The 21,173-nt window shown below is 41.4% G+C and overlaps 1 protein-coding gene across 1 annotated transcript; it reads left to right on the forward strand.

Annotated features, from left to right (window-relative positions):
* Window positions 1-17,550: 17,550 nt before the first annotated feature.
* LOC102245989 (ribose-phosphate pyrophosphokinase 2) lies at window positions 17,551-18,780 on the forward strand. The gene has a single exon (XM_005863658.2). It carries the CDS (start codon window positions 17,629-17,631, stop codon window positions 18,586-18,588), a length of 960 nt encoding a protein of 319 aa, XP_005863720.1. The 5' UTR covers window positions 17,551-17,628; the 3' UTR covers window positions 18,589-18,780.
* The last annotated feature ends 2,393 nt before the right edge of the window (window positions 18,781-21,173 follow it).

The following is a 21,173-nucleotide window of genomic DNA, read 5'->3' on the forward strand; positions in this document are numbered from 1 at the left end:
GCTCTGGGTGGAACTAATGGAGAGAAGGAGGGAGAAGACATTCTGGAGAGGATGCTGGGGCATATATAACAGACCATTGGAAGCCCAAAGGACTAAGTTTGGGGTTTGAGGAAAGACTGGGACAGAAATGAGTAAAAACCAGCCAGGTCCATTAGTCAGATTATAGCTATCATCCCCAAGGGAAGAAGGCTTTGCAAGTTTCTAAATCGTGACCAAATTTCACAGCATTAGTAGTGCTTTGAATGTAGCCCTTCAAGCACATTGGAATAATAAATGAGGTGATGTTTACTAGGACTATTTGATGAGATATGGTAAATGCAAAATGGAAAAAGACCACGTTGGTAGGAGTATGGAAGAAACAGGGGTGAAAATTACCCACAAAATAGGCAAAAGAAGGATATAATATGAAATACCTAACCAGGATCCCTATGTGAGAGGCCAAGGCAATCCTCCCCACCTTTGGTATATAAATCACTCTTAGGAAGGAGAAAGGTTACTTGAAGACATTTCAAAGATGTGCTTATGAACCCTGCAGTTTCAAGAATGAACAGGGAGGGGTATGAAAAGAGTTTTTGTGGAAAGAGAATTTAGAGATCATGGAATCAAAAGATTATGGAGGGAGGAGAAATTTTGTCTCTGCTCACCACACCTTCAGCCCTTGAGAAGTTAGGATATGGACTGGGAGAGTTTAACATAATTGTGAGGAATGGCAATTGTGACAGCTATATCTATTGATTGCTATCTGAGCAGGTAGTTTGAGATGGAAGAGTTAACAACCTGTTTGTCAACCATTGGAAGATAATGATTTCTTCTTTGCTGTGACTCAAATAATATTGGCATTTTCAAGCCCTGTCATCCTAAAATTTTAACAGATAATCAATTATGAGGTCCTGAGAGTTGACAGAACACAGACATGTTTCTTTGAAGTAATGATTCTCAAAATGTACTACTTATCAGGCTAGAACCCAGATAGCTGGGCCCCCAGAATTTCTGATTCAGAGGGTCTTATAACTTTGCTTTTCTCACAAGTTCCCAAGTAAACTGCTGGTCTGGGGATGACACCTTGAGAACCATTACGTTAAAGGGAAACATTCTTCTTCTGTGAAGAGGAATGCTTACCTCTGCTTAACTCAGTGATTTCAACTTTGTACATTGGAGTAACCGGAGAGTGTTAAAAATATACCTCGGTCCCACACCAAGGGAGTCTGTTGTAATTGACCTGGCAAGTGACCATGGCAGGTGATTCACATATGCAGCCCGGATTCAAAGTCCTGGTTCTAGTTGGCCTCTCCTTTTGTCTCTGGATAGCCTCAGAAGTTCTGCAGTAAAGACTATGAATAAGCCCAGCTGACAGTTGTCACATGCTTTTTTACGGGTCTGTACAGTGTGAAATACTAATACTTCATGTGCATGATCTCATTTAAACTTACAGTCAGAGACGTATTATCCATTACCCCTGTAGGAACAGTGTCTAGGCCTATGGCTCTGCAACAAATTATAAAACTGGTTAAGACTTGGGGAAAAAATATTGACTTCAAAACACAAAAGGAGAACTGGAGCCTTGAAATTATTTTTCATCATTTTGACAATAAAATGATAAAACTCTCAAACATTTAAAAAATGATTTCTTATATTTAATAAAGAGTATAAGTGCTTAATATTTTGTAAGGTAAAACTCCCCAAGTGCCTAGTGCCTATGAATGTCTTCAGATGGCCCTGCTCATCATTACTTTACATGATAGACATTTTTTACTCTACTTTATAGATGAGAAAATTGGGCCACAGAGGACTTAAGTAATTTGCTTTAAGTCCAAGTAAGGGATGAATAAATAATTCTAACTCAGAGACTCTGTGAGTCAATGTAATGTAATGTATCTCTCATACATACATACATACATACAAAGACACACACATGCCTTTTGAAGAAATTCCCAGGGAAGTTGTAAAGAAATTGCAATTGAGGCTGTTTAAAACCCTTTCAGAGAACCTATGGATCACTAAACTATTTGGCCTGATTTTGACAGGTCAGGGAGGCTGTGCTCAGCTGTTCAGAAGGCTCCCTGGAGGTTGTGTGGAATGGCACCCCTGGGGCTGGGCAGTGAGGCTACCCTGCATAGTGATCAGTAATTCATGAGTTCTAGTTAGCACAGGCCTAGTTAAATATTGCCTAAAAAGAAGAAAAAGTTGAAGTATTCAGAGATGCCTTTGGTTCACTTAAAATGACAAACTCTTGCCTGAATGATGTGGATCAGTGGTTGAGCATCGACCCATGAACCAGGAGGTTCAATTATTGGTCAGGGCACATGCCTGGGTTGTGGGCTCAATCCCCAATAGGGGTCATGCAGGAGGCAACTGACCAATGATTCTCATCATTGACATTTCTCTCCCTCTCCCTTCATCTCTCTGAAATCAATAAAAACATATTTTAAAAAATTACTGATCATTATGTAGGATTTGATCTTGATTTTACAAAAGAAAATGGGAATCTGCAGTCCAGAGAGCTTATCATGCGACACGACCCCCATCCTACTGCAGTTCATGGGGAACCAGGGCTGGGAGGCAGACCCTGGCGGCCCTGTAATAGGAGGTATGATTCCTACTGGTATTTTCCACCGCCCAAAGTTCAGGTAAGAGATGTGTCATGCTTCTAAAATCGTCACCCTCTGGCATGGAAAAGCTGATCATTTCTTCAAGTTTGGAATTCTTTCTCCTCTCCTGCCATCTGGTGGTGCTTCTTAGACACACTTTCACTCAACTGTTCCTGATCCCAATAGTCCTACAACATTTGTTTAGTTTTCAAGGTCATTACTGCTCAAATCATCAAGTTGTAGTCTTAGAAGATTCCGAAAATTTTATTTGATGTTCAGGGCAGAGTGATGGCTTATGATCCTTTTTATACACTGGGGCATTTCATTTCTGCTAAATATTTAGCTTCTAAAATTTGAGCTAATTATGCAACATTGTTAAATAATATTACTGTGAATCTATACAAATTTACACTTTAAGTAGAATGGAAAATTGAGACATGCAATTGTATTTAATTGGATATTTATTTAAATATGTAAGTCACTAATTGGCATGATATCAGGTATTGAAAGAAAAAATGCTGTTTAAAAACTTTCCTTTGAAATAAGTATTTTACTGTAGCTAATGTTGCTGACTTTCTAGTATAATTAGAAGGTTGCCACTATTACACTTGGAGTTAATGAATATCAATTCCATTTCGTTCACATTGTTAAGCATTATCTAGGAAATTCATCTCTGGAATAATCCAAGAGTTTTCTGCTGTTCTACGAGCTGTAGAAGAAAAATACTAGTTCTCTAAATTCTCTGAAGAAATAAGAAAATATACCTGGCCAGTGTTGCTCAGTGGTTGAGCCTTGACCCAGGAACCAAGAAGTCACTGGTTTGATCTCTGGTCAGGGCACATGCTTGTATTGCGGGCTTGATCCCCAGTAAGGGGGTGTGCAGGAGGCAGCTGATCAATAATGTGTCTCTCTCACTGATGTTTTATCTCGCTATCCCTCTCCCTTGCTGTCTCTCTAAAAAAAAAATCAATTAAGAAAACATTCAGGAAATAAGGAAGTCTGGCAAACATTGGCCCACCCCTGCAGTTGCCAATTTCTCTGTAACCTGCTGGATCTAAGAGGCCTCCACCTTAGGGACCCTGAGAGGGATCATCTGTCTTTCTCTTTAAATTTCAATCTGGCAAATATACACCTCCACCCCCCAAAACCAGGTCAAGTCTGCCAAGCAGTGGAGAAAAACTGTATCATGTAAAAATCAAACCCAAAATTATAAACAATGAAGAAAAGGCTGGAGGAGACTCCAAATCATCATAGCCACATCTTCAAGTGAAGCCAACAATTTAAAAAATGGAGAACAGAAAAAGAAAATGCACACTTTGGAAGAATTAATTAAATATGTTGATTTACAAAATGTCAACATGTAATTAATTCACATCATCTTTTCTCAACACAAAATGGCAACCATTACACTAAAGAAGCCTGAACATGATTTTGTTGATTAAAGGATACCATGAACAATAAATGCTTGAAAATTAGTTTGAAAATTCTTAGTTGAAAAACAATCTTAAAATATTGATAATGTTAGTAAAAAAGTTGTTGAAATGCTTGAAAATTATTAGTATGCTAAAGTAAAATTGAACATAATTTGTGATTAAAGATAATAAAAACTAAATGCTTGAAAATTATTAGTTTTTGCCTAGTACATAAGATTTTTTTTTTGTCTACTTGCATTTCCAACTCATTTTTCTAGTCCTAAATATATAGATGGGATGAAAAATAAATAAAACATCCTGAAGTCTTTTGTGAAATTGGAATAATTAATTGGTTCCAGTATGCTCATTGTGATAATGTGCAATTTATTTTTATAGTGCCTTATCCAGACCTTCTAGCTTCTTAAGCAAAAAATGTGTCTTCATATTGACAGCCAGGCTAGTGCTGTCTTCCTTCTCATTGTAGCATAATTTTGGAAGGAGAAAACAAACAAACAAAAGACAACACATTCATTTACCCTATGACAAGAATCAGGGACAGAGAAGGGTCTTGATTAGCCTAAGATTAGAGCTGGGGAAAGAGATGAAATGAAGTCCCGGGTTTCTGGTTTCTACATCCCATGCACTGCCCTTTACAATTTAAAAGAATTCCAGGCATGATCAACAAGATAAATTTCATCACTTATCCTAAAATAAAATCAGCACTCCTGAATAATCCTTCTAAATTTGTTCCATTTTCTCATGAAGCTCTTTGGGGTTGGGGGCACATTTTGCTGTGATTTGTAAACCGGTTCAATAATAGAAGGGCATTGGCAGATTAGGAAGATGGCAGACACACCACTGCACTTGAGTTCTCCTCTGTGAGAGTGGTTCCAGGATTGCGCACGTTTGATGTTTTTGTCAGCGCACCGCCTGATGCAGAAATCCCCAGGCTCCTGCCTGATGAATTCCCAAGGTGTCCTAGTCTGGGTCACGTGGGGAAGGCAGCAGGCTGGAGGCACAGGCTAAGTGGACCATCCTGGAGACCCATGTCCAGAGAACATAGCAGGGCTCTGAGGTCCCCAGGGTGGCCAGTGGTTCTGTGGATAAAGGATAATATTGTATATGAATTATTTTTATATGTTTTTAACTTTTTATTTTAAAATGTCCTTATTCACCTTGTGGCTAGAATACATTCAAGGGAGGAGTCTCCAAATGGCTTGGCTTTGGATGAGATCCGGGACCATGTGAGGCTGTAAGACATTCATTTTGCAAAGCTGACTATACCCTTGGTTTCTACCTTTGACACCATGGTTAGAAACTTCATTTTTTAAGATAAAATGTGAAATCACTTGCCCACTTTCTGATCAACTTATTGTTTTGTCAATAGATAACTCTAACTTTTAGATGTGAATGCAATGTACTTGAAAGAATAAAGTAATCCTTTAGGAAAAACAGCTCAGTCTAATGCATTTGCTCATAAAAAAAACTCCTGGCTCTCCAATAAACTGAACTAGAGATGGGTATATTCTCAGTGCATGTAACTAAAAACCCTCATAGAAAACCCCCTCTAGCTATTCACGGTTAGGCCTACGTACAATATAGCTTTTGTTCAGCAGTTTTATTTTAATCTGAATGTGCAAAGACTTTCGGCAAGTGTTCTTTATGGGCCCACATGCCACATAATGGTGACAAACTAGCACTTTATTGACGTGTAAAAGCCTTTCTAGTCAAACAAGTAGGCATAGCTGTCTATTTGTCCTCTTAATACGGATATGAATCTTGTGCTTCCTGGCTGAGGTATTTTGAAACCTTACAGAGGGGTAGATTGTCTTGTGCTTTCTAGAAGATGTACCCAGTTGAACTAACTCCGAGGTTTCTGATCTGCAGAGTCTTGCATTTGATGAAGGACTGCATTCATTCTAATTCCATCCCACCCCCAACACTGCCTTTTTAAAATCAGCAACGTCTGCCATCTCCTGGGTATGGACACCTGGGTTTTATTGGCCTCGATCTAGAAACTCAGGGGACTTTTGTGGGAGCTACCTGACATATAACATGAGAGGACACGTGTGTAGGCAGTCTGGTCGATAGCCCAGCTGGCTCCCTCATGCCCCCTCTCAGTCAGTACTTCCCTCCAAAAGTAACCCTAATCTGTCCTCTATCTCTATTGAATAATTTTATCAGATTTTAATTTCATAGAAGTGAAATAACACTGTATGTTCTAGTTTGTGTTTAAATCAGCATGTCCATGTAATTTTCCGTGTTTTTATGAGCAATAACATTATTTTAAAGAGCATTTTTGAACCTAATAGAGGAAAGTTATTTTCATAAATAAAACTCTCTCCTTCGGTTTTTTAAATCCATTTCACCCCTAAACATACTTCATATGAATTCACTGCTTTTCATGTCCTTCCTGCATAATCATATTCTGTTTGTTATATCTGTGATTCATCCCTCTTCATTTCTGCCATTTGGATGGCTTGCTCATCATATCTAATTATATAATCAAATCCTGATTCTATTTTATAGTGATATCAGATAAATAGTGATGCCTTTAGGTTTTAATAGTCAAGCATACAAGAGCTTAGTGAACCGAAATTTTCACAAGTCCAGTGGCAAGGATTTCCTGATATCTTCAGGCTACAAGGGATCTCTTTATTTCTGCATTACTGTTTGTAGCATTCAGTTTGATTTCTTTAGGAGAACAGAGTGTTGAATGTCCCTAAGGGTCAGGTTTTGGAGTATTTTCACTTTAATTACTAAAGACAAGGAGTAGGAAGTGAGAAAGCCCAAAATACAGGAGAAATAAATTTAACTGCTCCGTAATAGGTCAAACATGACTCTTTTATTACATTAAAGACCTGGCACAAATCCGGCTACTTTATTCTGTGGATATTGGGTTAACAGGGCCTGATGTTATTAAACATTTAAATTACTAGTATATGATTGATAGTTCTTATGTACTCATACTAAACAAGAATTTTTGGATTATGGATTTGTCAACTCACAGGTTTTATCTTGGCAGTTATGTAGCTTATTGCAAATTAATTTCTCTGATAATTGTATACATCAGCCTTTGTGAACCTCCTCAAGTTGAGTTGATATCATTAGTTAGAACAACTTTGCTGCCCTTTTGATGATATGGGAATATGTATATGTTTACAATTTAACATAGGTTTTATCTTTAAATATGCAGTACCCTTGGAAAAAGAGTATTGTTACAAATTTCCATATTGCAGAGTAACAATAGTTTGGAACTTTAGAATAGCCAATGCCACAAGGTATGCACTATAATTTGGGAATGTGCCTTTGCCTCCACAATCAAGCAGAATACCACTTCTATATTTGATCAGAGCTCCAACCAAAGCATAGGCTGCCCCCTAGAGAAGGAAGATGGCTAAGTAATTCCGATAGCATCAGAGCTATGGCTGCATCAGGCAATGCAGGAATTTTGCCCCCTAGAGAAGGAAAGGAGGAGGAAGATAGCTAAGTAATTCCGATGGCATCAGAGCTATGGCTGCATCAGGCAATGCAGGAATTAGGTGAGAATGGAAAGGAGCATATATTTAGGATTGCATCTTTTACTTATTTCTGATTCCTGTTTAATATTTGCGGGTGGAATGGGATTGATATGGGCAGCTAAGATATACAAAATAACATACTATATTAATATATAATAATTTTGGGGCAATCTTTTCATCAACTAATTTATATTAAGTGCTTGTTAAATATTACATGCAATTGATTACTTTTATTATATGTGCATATTAGAATGAAAAGTATGTTTTAAATTACTGGATATAACTTTACTTACATTTACATAAAATCCATCTGAGCCCACTTTGACTCATACTTTTTTCAAGCATAATTTTGGATCTCTAACTTCTTTTAACCCTTATTTTGCTGAGTGTCTGAGAGTTAACTGTGCTACCCTCAATACTCCCAGACTAGAAAAGAGCTAACTAACCACCAGTTTCTGACCAAGAAATAATTAAGTATGTCCCTGTCTCGAAGTGTTTACAAACCAATTAGATAGAACATGTAGAGTAAGAGGTTAATTCTATACATCACATACAAGTATCACACCGTGGGAGGACTGTTTTATTCATCTTGATTCTAAAGAACTCAAAGGCAAGAATCGGCTCTCATACCTTCAGAATCCCACATGGTCTTAGGGCAAGGTTTCTTACCCTCAACACTATTAACCTTTTGGGCCAGATAATGCTTTGTTTTGTGGGGATGTCTTGTGAAGGATATTTAGAAGCATCCCTGGCCTCTACCCAGTAGATGCCAATAGAACCCATCCCCAGTTGTGACAACTAACAATGTTTCCAGACGTGCCCATGGGGCAAAATTGCCCTCAGTTAAGAACTACTGCTCTAGGCGGTCAGTAAATATTAGACATTAAATACTTTGAGTTATAACCACATGTTAAGATAAAGCAAGTATTTTTAAAATTCAAAAGCAAGCAGTGTTATCATTCTTTTGAGTAAGAGGACATATCAGAGTTTTGAAATTTCTGAAGTCAAGTAATAACCCTTTCAAGAAAGCATTTTATTGGGTTCCTGGTGAAGTAAATAATGTACCAATAAAAGTGAGTAGAGTAGCCCTAACCAGTTTGGCTCAGTGGATAGAGCGTCGGCCTACGGACTGAAAGGTCCCAGGTTCGATTCCGGTCAAGGGCATGTACCTTGGTTGCCGGCACATCCCCAGTAGGGGGTGTGCAGGAGGCAGCTGATCGATGTTTCTCTCCCATTTTGGGTTCCTGGTGAAGTAAATAATGTACCAATAAAAGTGAGTAGAGTAGCCCTAACCAGTTTGGCTCAGTGGATAGAGCGTCGGCCTACGGACTGAAAGGTCCCAGGTTCGATTCCGGTCAAGGGCATGTACCTTGGTTGCCGGCACATCCCCAGTAGGGGGTGTGCAGGAGGCAGCTGATCGATGTTTCTCTCTCATCGATGTTTCTAACTCTCTATCCCTCTCCCTTTCTCTCTGTAAAAAGTCAATAATATATATATATATTCATTTATATAAAAAGTGAGTAGAGTAAAAGGATCTTTCACCTGCCTATAATCACAGGGATCTGTTCAGTTTGGCAAACACTGTTGATATTCTTCCAAAAGTTTTGGATCATTCACTCAGAAGGTTTAGCCCTTTAATTCAATCAAATCCTGTCCTACTTAGGCCAAGATCTATTGCCAGATGAATGTTGCCAGTTTGGTAACATTCCAAAAGCCCTTTCTAGTTCTAATGAAATTGTACAATCTTTTAAGAGAATAACAAGTTGCATGTGGCTGCCACAAGAGAAGAATTTTATAATGCAGAATTGAAGACATAGAAGAAACATTTAGAACTTGCAAAAATCACCAGCAAAGGGAAATGCAAATAATAGGTAGTGGAGGCTGGGGCTGTGTATTACCAGTATTTCTGAGTATTTGAAGAGGCTTAGTCCACCATCATTATCTAATCACATCACTATCATTTAAAAATTGCTCATCATAATCAGGGTGTCAGAAGTGTGTCTTTGGAAGCTCCAGCTTTTTATTTTGGACCTTTCCCCTGCTTTATAGAATTTTCAGGAATATCCCAAGGTCTTAAGCAATCTCCTGTGACCAGTGAGTCAAAAGATCTTTTAAAATCCCTATTTAACCTATTATTTGCATCAAAGATCCACTGAGGTATTTGTATTAAGCCAAAGCCAAAGTAAAAGGTTCTGTATCCAGTTCTGATGGTGGAGGTGGGGAGTGAGGGTGACGGTAGGGAGAGGTGTTCCCACACCAACAAGCACTTTTTGGGCACCAGCTGGGCGTCCTACAATTCAACTGCATTCTGACATGATCTACCTGGAGACAGCATCAGATCCCACAGGTTAAGTCATCGGATCACACAAGACTGGCCCCTCCCCCAACTTCAGCTGTCAGTTTAAAGCCCAGGTTGTCTTTGTGTTTCTGACCAACTTGCTACAGATTAGAGGTTTCCACAATCCCCTCCTTGAATTTAATTTGCTAGAGTGGCTCACAGAAATCAGAGAGACATTTTATTTACTAGGTTACTGTTTTTCGTTTTGTTGTTGTTTTTATTGTTTTTTACAAAAGGCTATAATTCAAGAACACTTCCTAATTGTGTGGCCTGACTAGAGTTTATCCAGTTTTCTTGGGCCAGGCACGTTCTTCTCGTGAGGAGGCAAAGATGGCTATAGCAGCTCAGGCTAAGTCAACCCAGTCGAAATAAGGAGCTTCTTTGCCAAGAGTCCTCGCTAAAACCTCAGGTGGCTTTTTGATGTCCTGCCTTGGGTCTCATGTCCATTCCTGAGCTAGTCACTGTGGTTAGAAGGATGGGACTTGACAATTCACCAGCTGTGTCAGAAGACTCTTAGAAAATGTGGCTGATAGGCTTTCCCAAGCAGATCATTGCGATAGTTCTTCTTAGGCAGAAATCTAAAGGACTTTTGTTGAGAAACTATTTTGAGCTATTTCAGGGTTCTGATTGCTCACATTAGCACTTTCTGAGGGGACCATTTCATTAATTCGAGGCAGAAAGAAATTTTTTCTGAATCTTGGTTGAAAATGCTTAAAATACCAGGCGTTGTTAGTATATTGCTCCATGGAGCCTAGAGTGGGGTCTGCCTTATTCAAAGCACACTATTCAAGGTTGCGGGAGAAGTGATTTCACCATAAAGTACCAGGGTGAATTCACCAGAAAAGGGGGGAAATGGATGCTGGGTAGGCAAAAACAACTGTACTAATGTTTAGCATATCAGCTGACACACCCACCTGACACCCAGAATGTGATAACATTTGTATCTACATAATGTTCAGATAATGCCCTGTCCTAGATACCAGTGATATAATAACCGAGAGTCCTCAAGAAGCTTAAGGTGTAGTGGAGGGAGGAGGGATACAGAAAGTAGACAGGTAATTATTTCTGATAAGCAGCCCATAATGAGAGAGAAGTTGCTATGGGAACTACAGCAGGGAAGCAACACCAGTCTTGAGACAGAAAGTAACTTCCCAAAGGCGGCAACATTTACATTGATACTCCAGAGCAATGGTAGGAGTAGTAAGATAAAAGGGGGTACTCGTCTAAGTCTATGTCCACAGGTTGCCTGAGTTTAAAGTTTATCATTTTGTAAAAGACCAGAAAAAATTAGATATCTTTACCACAGCTGGAGGGAAAGAGGACAGATGGCTGAAGCATTTTCTCAAAATTTCAAAAACTTACTCTCACTAGAGCAGGAAAATATCTTTGGTATGAGTGTTCATTTTGGGGACATCATGCTAAGAACATTTTTAAGAAGACCACTATTGTAACTTGACATCTAAAATAAGATTTGTTTTGGATGTTAAATAAAATACATATTTAAATAAATAAGCCATTGTAACTTAACATCTAACATAAGATTTGTTTTGGATGTTAAACAAAAATACATATTTAAATAAATAAGCCATTGTAACTTAACATCTAACATAAGATTTGTTTTGGATGTTAAACAAAAATACATATTTAAATAAATAAGCCATTGTAACTTAACATCTAACATAAGATTTGTTTTGGATGTTAAACAAAAATACATATTTAAATAAATAAGCAAAGTAAGATTTATTTCCAAAGAAAAGATCAGAAAACAAGAGACATCCTGAACAATGGTCTTAGTCAAGGCTCTTACCCATCTGGATGGGACCCAGTGTAGATGATTATGAACTTAGGAACTGGCTTAAGTAGCAGGTATTTGGGGCAGGGGAAATTCAGACAGAGCAGGGGTGAGAGTGTGAGGCCCGTGGACAACTTCGGAGCCCAAGGTAGGCAGGTAGTCAGGGAGACAGAAAGAACTAGAAGGATTCACCCATGCATTTGTGGACCTTGGCAAATATAAGCATCATATTGGCCAAGAGAACTTAAACAGTGTGCCTCGGCATCCCATGCTTCAGAAAATCTGCATTTCCAAAATTCTATTACAAATTATAGAATCTGACTTAAAGTGACTTATGGTAACTTAAACAATAAAATTGGATTGTTTAGAAGGATTCTGGATAATTTCAGCCTGAGGAACATGTTGGAAAACAAGACTTCAACAAAAGAAAGGATCTAGGGTGTTTCTGAAAATCAGTAGTTCTCAAAGTGCAGTTCCTATATGAGCAATATCAGTATCACCTTGGAACTTGTTAGAATTGAAATTTCCTGTCATATCAAATCTACTGAATCAAAAATTCTAGGGGTGGGGACCAGTGATCTGTGTTATAACAGGCCCTCCAGGCAATTCTGATGTAAGCTCAGGTTGTAGAACTACTGCCTGGAATCTTAGAACTAGAACATCCTCAGCTACTTCTCTAGGGCTGCCCTTGGATAAGTCATTTCTAAACCATTTTTTGTCTATGGGAGTCTCCATCCAAGAAGCAAATTCTAGAAAGTACAACATGATTGGCCACCACTGGTCATGTGCCCACTCCTGTGTCAGGTGGTACATCTTGAGAAAAGTCCCTGCCCCTATCACCAGAACCACATGAAGTGAGAAAAGGCAATTTTCCCTGGGGAAAAAGTGGGAAGAGGTGTTTTAAACAAGGAAAGGAATTATGACCAATCATCAGGCATATCAGATTGAGAATTCTGAGGAGTGGCATGTGGGATGGAATTAGACTCTTGCCAAACAGATTTTTGGCCACATAACAAGATGAATTATAAAACTGGGAACTCCACAGAAAACAAGGATTTATTGTTTCTTTTTTTTCTTTCAATGTAAATATTTCATGTGCTTAAAATGCCTAGTTCAATATTTTTGATGAGATTAATGTCAGTGTTCTAAGCATTTTTTCCCAAGTTGAAAGAGAAAATGGCAGAAAGGCCACTGCCCTTAAACTGAGGTTCTGAAATACATTTCTCATGATCAAGGATCTTCTTGTGCCTAGTAGTGAATATCATAGAACCCTAAGGAGTTAGAAATGAAAAGAAACTAGAAATAGCCTCGTCTAGCTACTTCATTTTAGAGATGAGAATGTTGATGCCAATGGAGTTTGATAGGTTTTCTCAAAATCAAATGGCTAATGCCCATCTTTATGGAATGGTATGAGTATTTGATTGGAAGTGAAGCCAATGTCTATTTTCCTATCTATGGCCAACTAAGTGAAAACTAATCATCCGTTGGCAATGTTTCTTAAAAGACCTGACTTTGAGCAATCTTATTCTGGCCTGTGCTCTGTTTTCTCCCTTCAGTCTCACTTACTTATGCAGCCAGCCAATGAGCCAACCAGTGAGCCAGCTAGCTAGCCAGCATTCAGCCCTTTATTTAGTATTAAATTACTGTTTCCTCAAAAGAGCTAATTGTACAAAGGTGAACAAGACATATCCTTTATTCTTAGGCTTTTATCCAGGCCTATAACCCAAGCTTTCTGATTCCTAGTTTAGGGACCCCATTTCTTACATATGAAAGCAACCAGTAGACTACTAACTGTGGAGATATTATGGAATATGGGCCAAAAGCTCCACTACCTTGACCTACCCTTCTGCCTCTTGTAGGTTTTGTCGCTATTTTCATTGCGCCTAATGCAATGAATAAGAGTTTTCTATATTTTGAGTTAACTGAAAGTAAAATTGTTGCGAGGCTAGAATCAAAATAAAAAAAAATTACTTAGGAAAATTCTACAGCCCTTTGCTAAAAAGAAAGACCCATTTATTTGGGGAAGGGATGGAAAGGATCTAATTTAGAAATACTGCTTAATGTTTTCTGCAATGACAAATGCTTTGTCTCACATTATTTCTAGAAATCCACCCTGAATTCCTCTATAGATTTTGAGAGATGGGAAGCCTTTACATGGTTGGGAGTCCTGTGTGAAAGCAATGACACTGCCTTTGGTCACAGCAAAAGGATTGACCCAGTTGTGGTTTCTAGAATCTTAGATCGTTAGCTCTTCCATTTTCAAGTTCTTCATCCTGATCTTCACCACCAAATATATAATCTATGGGAGTGGATCTTATTTATACTATGGGGGAAGATGATAACCACACCGGCCCCTTTCTCATTCTCTGAAAATAGTAAGGTCAAAGTTCCCACCTCAGAACCTTTGCATATGCTGTTCTCTTTGCCTGGTAGAGTCTTAAGTCTTTCTATGGCCAACTCATTCTTAATCCTATTTTAAAAACATAGCCATTTATTTCTCTGGTTGCCTAGGGGGAAATAGAAAACAAATATCAAATCAAGTAAACATTGGCCATATGGTTACGGTTGCTTAGGGGGAAATAGAAAACAAATACAAATATCAAATCAAGTAAACATTGGCCATATGGTTATTGTAAATAAATATTTGGTTTGAAAAATGGGTAGCATTGAATCCATTCCTATATTTCCTCTGCTTTTTCTGGCCAAGAGAGTGGAATTAAAGTTGACTTGCTCCTATTTATCCTCCGGCCCTGGCAATTGGATTTCCTGGATTATTTGCTTTTTGTGGCTTTGATGGCGTAGTCTGCAACCCCAGGAGGCCTGTTCCAAAGAGAGGTAGGATTTAAGTCAGGTTGATGTGAGGTTTGTATTTTTCTTATTCACTAAGTCACTAGCAAAGAGTTTTTCTCTGAGTAATTCGCTATTTTTTAGTTTCTTTTCTCTTGGTGATCACGGACTGTTCTCCAGCGGACAAATATAGACCAGGAAGTCATTTCCTCTAAAAACAACTAGGGAAAAAAGGTGTGTCCCCATGTATGAGCTTCAAGGATCCCACGTTCACATCCATGGAATGTGGGTTGGAACGGCTAAAAGACGGAAGCCAACTTTTACTTTCATCTTGACAAAACAGGGCACACTCTAAACTAAACAATTAGGGCAGGATGAGGAGAAATGCACCGTGTGTTTTTGTGAAATCGGGTCAAAATGCTGCACTGTTGCAAACAAGGGCAACAAATATGGACAAATCTGCCCCAGGGAGGGTGAAAACATTGGTAGTGGGAAGCCAGACAAACCGAGCAATCGGAACTATGGAAACATGACTGTTCCCAAACAAACTGCAAGACAAGCCCAGGGAACACCCACGGAGCTCTCAAACTGGGGACCAAAGAAGGCGAGGCTGCTAACTTGTGAGCATAGTGACAATAGCAAAGGAAAACCCAGCGGGCTGAGCTGGCCCTTCCCAGCTGGCACCAGCATAACACTGCTTGAGGAAAACAACATGAGACCTGGCAGTGGGAGAGCCACAAATAAAAGCGGTATTTTAGCAAATGCTGGGGAAAAGACACAGCCTTTGTTTCCTAGGAAAACGACCACGTTGACAGTGTTATGAATGGTACGTATTATGTCAGCGCCATCTCCTGCGTGCTGATGCAGCAGTAGATGCTATATCTGTGCTAAAGGTAAGGTGTGCTTTAAAACACTGACATTTCCAGGTAGCATAAAACCTAGGGTTGAGAATTGACATGAAGGCTCAGCTATGTGAGGCCGTTGGAGATGTAGCTGGTTTCCTGGGTCCTAGAGCAGAGCTTCTTAACCTTTACTATGCACAATACAGTCATCTGCAAAGTGAGTGAAAACGCAGGTTCCGATTCAGTAAGTCTGGGGTGAGGCCTGAGAGGAAAGCCTGCGTTTCTAGCCAGTTCCCAGGTGATGCTGATGCACAGATCACATTTGCAGTTGCAACATTCTGAAAATCATTATGTCAACATAATGAGAAATGGGAGGGCAGGTTTGGAACTAATTAGATTACATACTCAGGCTATGGTAGGAGAAGATAATGGACTTCAATTAGCATCTGAATATGCCTATTGCAATATGAGATAGAAAAGACATACACTTACTTTTAGAAGACTTATCTTTCCCCCCATGAGCACAGAGGTTGCAACTGCAGCAGAAGTTAGTAAAATGCCAGGATATTTGAGGCAGAATAGACCTCAGACATCAACTAGAACATAAGCCTCTTGATGCCCCATCTAGTGCTCCACCCACGGTGTCCAAAGGATCCCGCTGGGTCAGTGCAGGAAACTTCCTACCCTCATGACATACTCGTTTCCTGTGGCTGCTGTCATCCACTTAGGGGTTTAAAACAACAGCAATTTCTCCTCTGACAGTTCTGGAGGCCAGAATTCTACATACAGTATTTCTGGGCTGAAATCAAGGTGTCTAGAGGCTCTAGGGGAAAATCTGTTCCTTGCCTGGTCCGGCCTGGCATTCCTGGGGCTGCTGGCATTCCTTGGCAGGTGGCTGCATCATTCCACTCTCCAACATCAGAAACTGCAGACCTTTCTCTGCTCTGCCTTCACATTGCCTTCCCCTTGGAGCGTGTCTGTGCGGAATCTCTGTCTGTCTTTTTCTTATGAAGACACTGGGGATTGCATTTAGGGCCCACCTGGATAAGCCAGGATGGTCTCCTCACCTCCAGATCCTTAACAACATCTGCCACGGCCCCCTTTCAAAACCAGGTGACATTTACAGGACCCAGAGATTAGGACAGGCTAGCGTTGGGGGTTTTTATTCAGCCTGTCACACACAGGCAACGATGGCACAATGCATGAGGTGTGCTCAGAGACATTTCCCAGCCGGCAGGTCAGGATGAAGACAAGCACTTCAGGCCACGTGTCAGCTGAAGTCCTGAGACAGCCACTCCTGTGGCCCTGGGTATCAGTGCAGACCAATTTCTCAGATGCACGTGAAGCATTTCTCACCGACATCATCTGCAATGGGATTTAGGTTGCTGGGCAGTGTGTCTGCACAGCTTGTCTCTTGGATCCCAGCTAATAAGGGCTGTCCTATCTTTCAAACTAAAAGCTTTTCCTATAGAACATGAAAACCTTTCTTTTTTTTGTCATTATTTTCTTTTAATTTTTTAAAGATTTTTGTTTTAAATAATTATAGATACCCAGGAAGTTGCAAAGAAATGTACCCGGAGGCCTCTTGCATCCATCACCCTGCCTCCCCCAATGTTAGCACCTCGCCTCACTGCAGTACAATATCAAAACCAGGAAACTGACATTGATATCATCCCCAGCACTTATTTTGAAGACTCATATTTTTAACTGATTAAATAATAGCAAAAGGACTTTTCCCTTTTTATATTTATTTCAGAAATAAGTGGGCCAGATGCTATTATTATAGGCTGTTTCAGAGGAAATGCTTGCTGTGGGTTGGAGGTGCAGAAGCGCTTTCGCCAGAAGATGGCACCTCACATGTGTGAGATGAAATTCCTGAGCAGGGGAACCAGAGCAGTCACTTCTCATTCCGGCTTCTCAGCATTTCATTTGCCACGAGATAGCTGGTAATGAAATAAATTTAAAGCCATGAATCCAACGTAATATTCCACTTAGAGCATAGACTTGTTTACATGTGTAGTTAGAGCTTTTTATGTGACAGGGTTTTGATTTCGCATTGGAGCTTCATGAATTGTAATGCATTGTAAAATATTTTTAGGGGAGGTTATTATTTTCTGTGACAGAACCTGGCTGGAGATCCTGGCTAGAGAACCTGGCTAGGCTGCTGATCAACTGAACGCAGTCTCGGTATCATTCCTTCTTCGCCTTTGGGAACCCCTGGACCTGCTGAGGTTGGACCCCAACATCTGGCGCTCGCCCCTTTTCGGGCTGCGCGCTTTCCCGCTCCCGCCGCAGGCTCCGGTGCCCCCGCTGCGTCTGTCTCCGCCGCGCCCCCTTTGAGCCCCAAGATGACCAACACCGTGCTGTTCAGCGGCAGCTCCCACCAGGACCTGTCCCAGCGGGTGGCTGACCGGCTGGGCCTGGAGCTGGGCAAGGTGGTCACCAAGAAGTTCAGCAACCAGGAGACCAGAGTGGAGATCCTTGAAAGCGTGAGAGGGAAGGATGTGTGCATCATCCAGAGCGGCTGCGGGGCGGTCAATGACAACCTGACGGAGCTCCTCCTCATGATCCAGGCCTGCAAGATCGCGTCGTCGTCCCGGGTGACCGCCGTGATCCCGTGCTTCCCCTACGCCCGCCAGGATAAGAAGGACCGGAGTTGTGCTCCGATTTCTGCGAAACTTGTGGCCGATATGCTCTCGCGTGCCGCTGGCGCAGACCACATCATCACCATGGACCTGCATGCTCCTCAGATCCAGGGCTTCTTTGACATTCCTGTGGATAACTTGTACGCGGAGCCCGCGGTCCTGCAGTGGATTCGGGAGAACATCGCCGATTGGAGGAACTGCATCATCGTGTCCCCGGACGCGGGCGGAGCCAAAAGGGTCACGTCGATAGCAGACAGGTTGAATGTGGAATTTGCCTTGATCCACAAGGAGAGGAAGAAGGCGAACGAAGTGGACCGGATGGTGCTGGTGGGCAATGTGAAGAACCGTGTGGCCATCCTCGTGGATGACATGGCTGACACGTGTGGCACCATCTGCCACGCTGCTGACAAGCTGATCTCGGCCGGAGCCACCAAAGTTTATGCCATCCTTACCCATGGGATCTTCTCTGGGCCGGCTATTTCCAGAATAAATAGTGCCCCCTTTGAGGCCGTTGTTGTCACAAACACAATCCCGCAAGAGGACAAGATGAGTCACTGCTCCAAGATCCAGGTTATTGACATTTCGATGATCTTGGCCAAGGTGATCCACAAGACCCACAACGGTGAATCCGTGTCCTACCTGTTCAGCCACGTGCCGCTGTGAATCCAGACGGGAGCCGGAGCGAGCCTGCTGGCTTCTGACTAGTGTGTTTTTACCGGATTCTTAGCTTTAGGACTCAGCAGTTGGAACGCAAGACATCAGATTGTTGTGCCCTCCAACACCCACTGTTTCTTCCTTTGCACCTCGAGACCCATCAACTGAACGCTGCCTCTGTGTCCTTCATTCTTCACGGCCTCAGTCCACACCTTTGGGAACCCCTGGACCTGCTGAGGCTGGACCCCAACAAGAGTTACATCCATCCTGTTTGTTTTGTCTTTTATAGCAGAATTGAATAGTCTCAAATACTACCGCAAAAGCACATAACAAATAGAAACCATTTTGGAGGTGTGTTTTTTTTTTAAGTGGAGGCTATAGGGGATGCGGTTTTGAATTAGGGAGGTGGCTGTGGAGATTCAAGAATGATGCCATGAGGTGAAGTGAGCAGAAATAATGATTGATGAGATGTAGTAGGTGAATATGATGGGCAATGTTGGTCAGCGGATCCAACATCCATTTTAGCCCCCTTCTCCCTCCCAGTGTAGAGGTTAGAAAACTTAAATACTCATTAGCAGCCTCTCTTGTTCCAGGGGGGTGGGAGAGAGGATGGCCAAGGCCACAGTTCTAGCCATGCACCCAATGATTTAAATATGAAAGTATGCTCGGGGGAATTTCTATGGCCAGTGTGGCTCAGTTGATTGTGCATTGTCCTGTGCACCAGTTTGATTCCTGGTCAGGGCACATACCCAGGTTGTGGGTTTGATCCCTGGAGGGTGTGTGGGAGGCAACCAATTGATGTTTCTCTCACTCCCCCTCTCCCTTCCTCTCTCTCTAAAATCAATAAAAAATTTTTTTAAATAAAAAAAATATTATTTTCTGTGAAAGGGGTATTGCACTTGGAATGCTAAGGTCTACGCACTGTTCTTTGCTTCACATTTTCTACTACTGAGGCTGTCGGCCTGAGGATGGGAGAAAGGGTTCAGGAAGAAGGTTAAAATGAGGCAGCTGAGTAAGAGAAGGTTCTGGCTTCAGCAGACTCTCCAAAAGGGGTCAAAAAACCGGGGTGGAGAGGACTTCCGGAGTCCAAGATAATGGCAGCTGCTGAAATCCAAATCTCTCCAAATATCCTTTAAGTTACCAATCAACAAGAGAAACAAGAGTGCACAGCTCCAATGCCTTTGGTGGAACATGGTCCACTTACCTGTGGGTAAAAAACAAATACTGCTTTCCACAGAAGCTTTCCCACAAGTTGGGTTAGAGTGGGGTGGGGGTAGGGGGGGCGGTGAGGGTCTTACTGTGTGAAAGGGAAGAAAAGGAGATTGAGCTAAAATCATTGCTAGACTAAGGAAGATCATAGGAAGTATAACAACAGTGACCAAGAGCACAGGGAAAGGGCTCAGAGTGAGCATGTGCCTCTGGAGGCAGTCCTGGGAAGGTGACAGCTCTGAAAGAGGTGCCCTTTGCAAACTGGACGGAGGTGAGAAAAGGAGCCTGGTGGGGGGGTTAAATCCTGTGAGGCAAAAGAAAACCCCCAAATCAAAATGACACATGGCCCCTCCCTGCCAAAAATTTGGTAGTCACGATAACATTTCAGTGCAATATTGAAAAAAATCAGAATGAACAGCCTGGCTCGCGTGGCTCAGTAGTTGAACGCCTTCCTATGAACCACGAGGTCATGGTTTGATTCCCGGTCAGGGCACATGCCCTGGTTGTAGGCTTGATCCCCAATGTGGGTCGTGCAGGAGGAGGCCCATCAATGATTCTCTCTCATCATCGATGTTTCTCTCTCTCTCTCCCTTGCTCTCTGAAATCAATAAAAATATATTTAAAAAAATAAGAATGAGCATAAAATTTATGATAATCAAAATATTGCCATTTGAAATAAAGACAAGAGTGGTATTACTGATTTTTCCTTTCACCTCGGATTCCATTCTGGTTCAAGGACTCTTCTGAGTGTGACATGCTCCAGAGCTCCCCCTAGAGGTGTCCTCCCACTTTGGTGGCTGTGGTAAAAAGAAAAATTAGCAATAGTGCTCCTGTCTTTATGTAAATGATGATACTTTGATCATCATGGATTTTACGTTCATTCTGATTTTTAAAAGTATTGTACTGAAATATTATCTTGATTACCAAATTTTTGGGCTCCCCCTTAAATTGTGTTCCTCTCTTACCTCATCCTTGTTCTGATCCTGACTTAGGGGTCCCTGAAGTAGAGGTGAGGGAGCTGTCGCTACGTGTCCCCCCAGGGAGACGCAGATTCCCAGGCTTCCTGCTCCCTGCATTTGCTGGTGAAGCAGCTCTGGAGCCCCTAAATCCTCTGAGAAAGAACTGTATGTACTGATTGTTGGATGGGAGAGCCCACCAAAGGATTGGAGAGAGGTTCCCCCAAAATAGTCAAAGAAATTGATGGAGGTCTCTGGCAGCTCCCACATTGTTTGCCATCCAAGCTGTTTTCCATTACTGATCTTTCAACAGCTCCTCAGCTCAATCCCAGCGCCACCTTCGCTGTCCTCATCCACAATAGGGCTCTTGACCCAGTGACCTGTCATTCCAATCGGTGATAACATGCCTTGTCAACACATTCATGCACA

The sequence above is a fragment of the Myotis brandtii genome, unplaced genomic scaffold (assembly GCF_000412655.1).
Source record: "Myotis brandtii unplaced genomic scaffold, ASM41265v1 scaffold18, whole genome shotgun sequence".
NCBI classification, from domain to species: Eukaryota; Metazoa; Chordata; class Mammalia; order Chiroptera; family Vespertilionidae; genus Myotis; species Myotis brandtii.

Coding starts and splice junctions, on each gene's coding strand:
- LOC102245989 (XM_005863658.2), top strand. CDS start 17,629: ATGACCAACACCGTGCTGTTCAGCGGCAGCTCCCACCAGGACCTGTCC.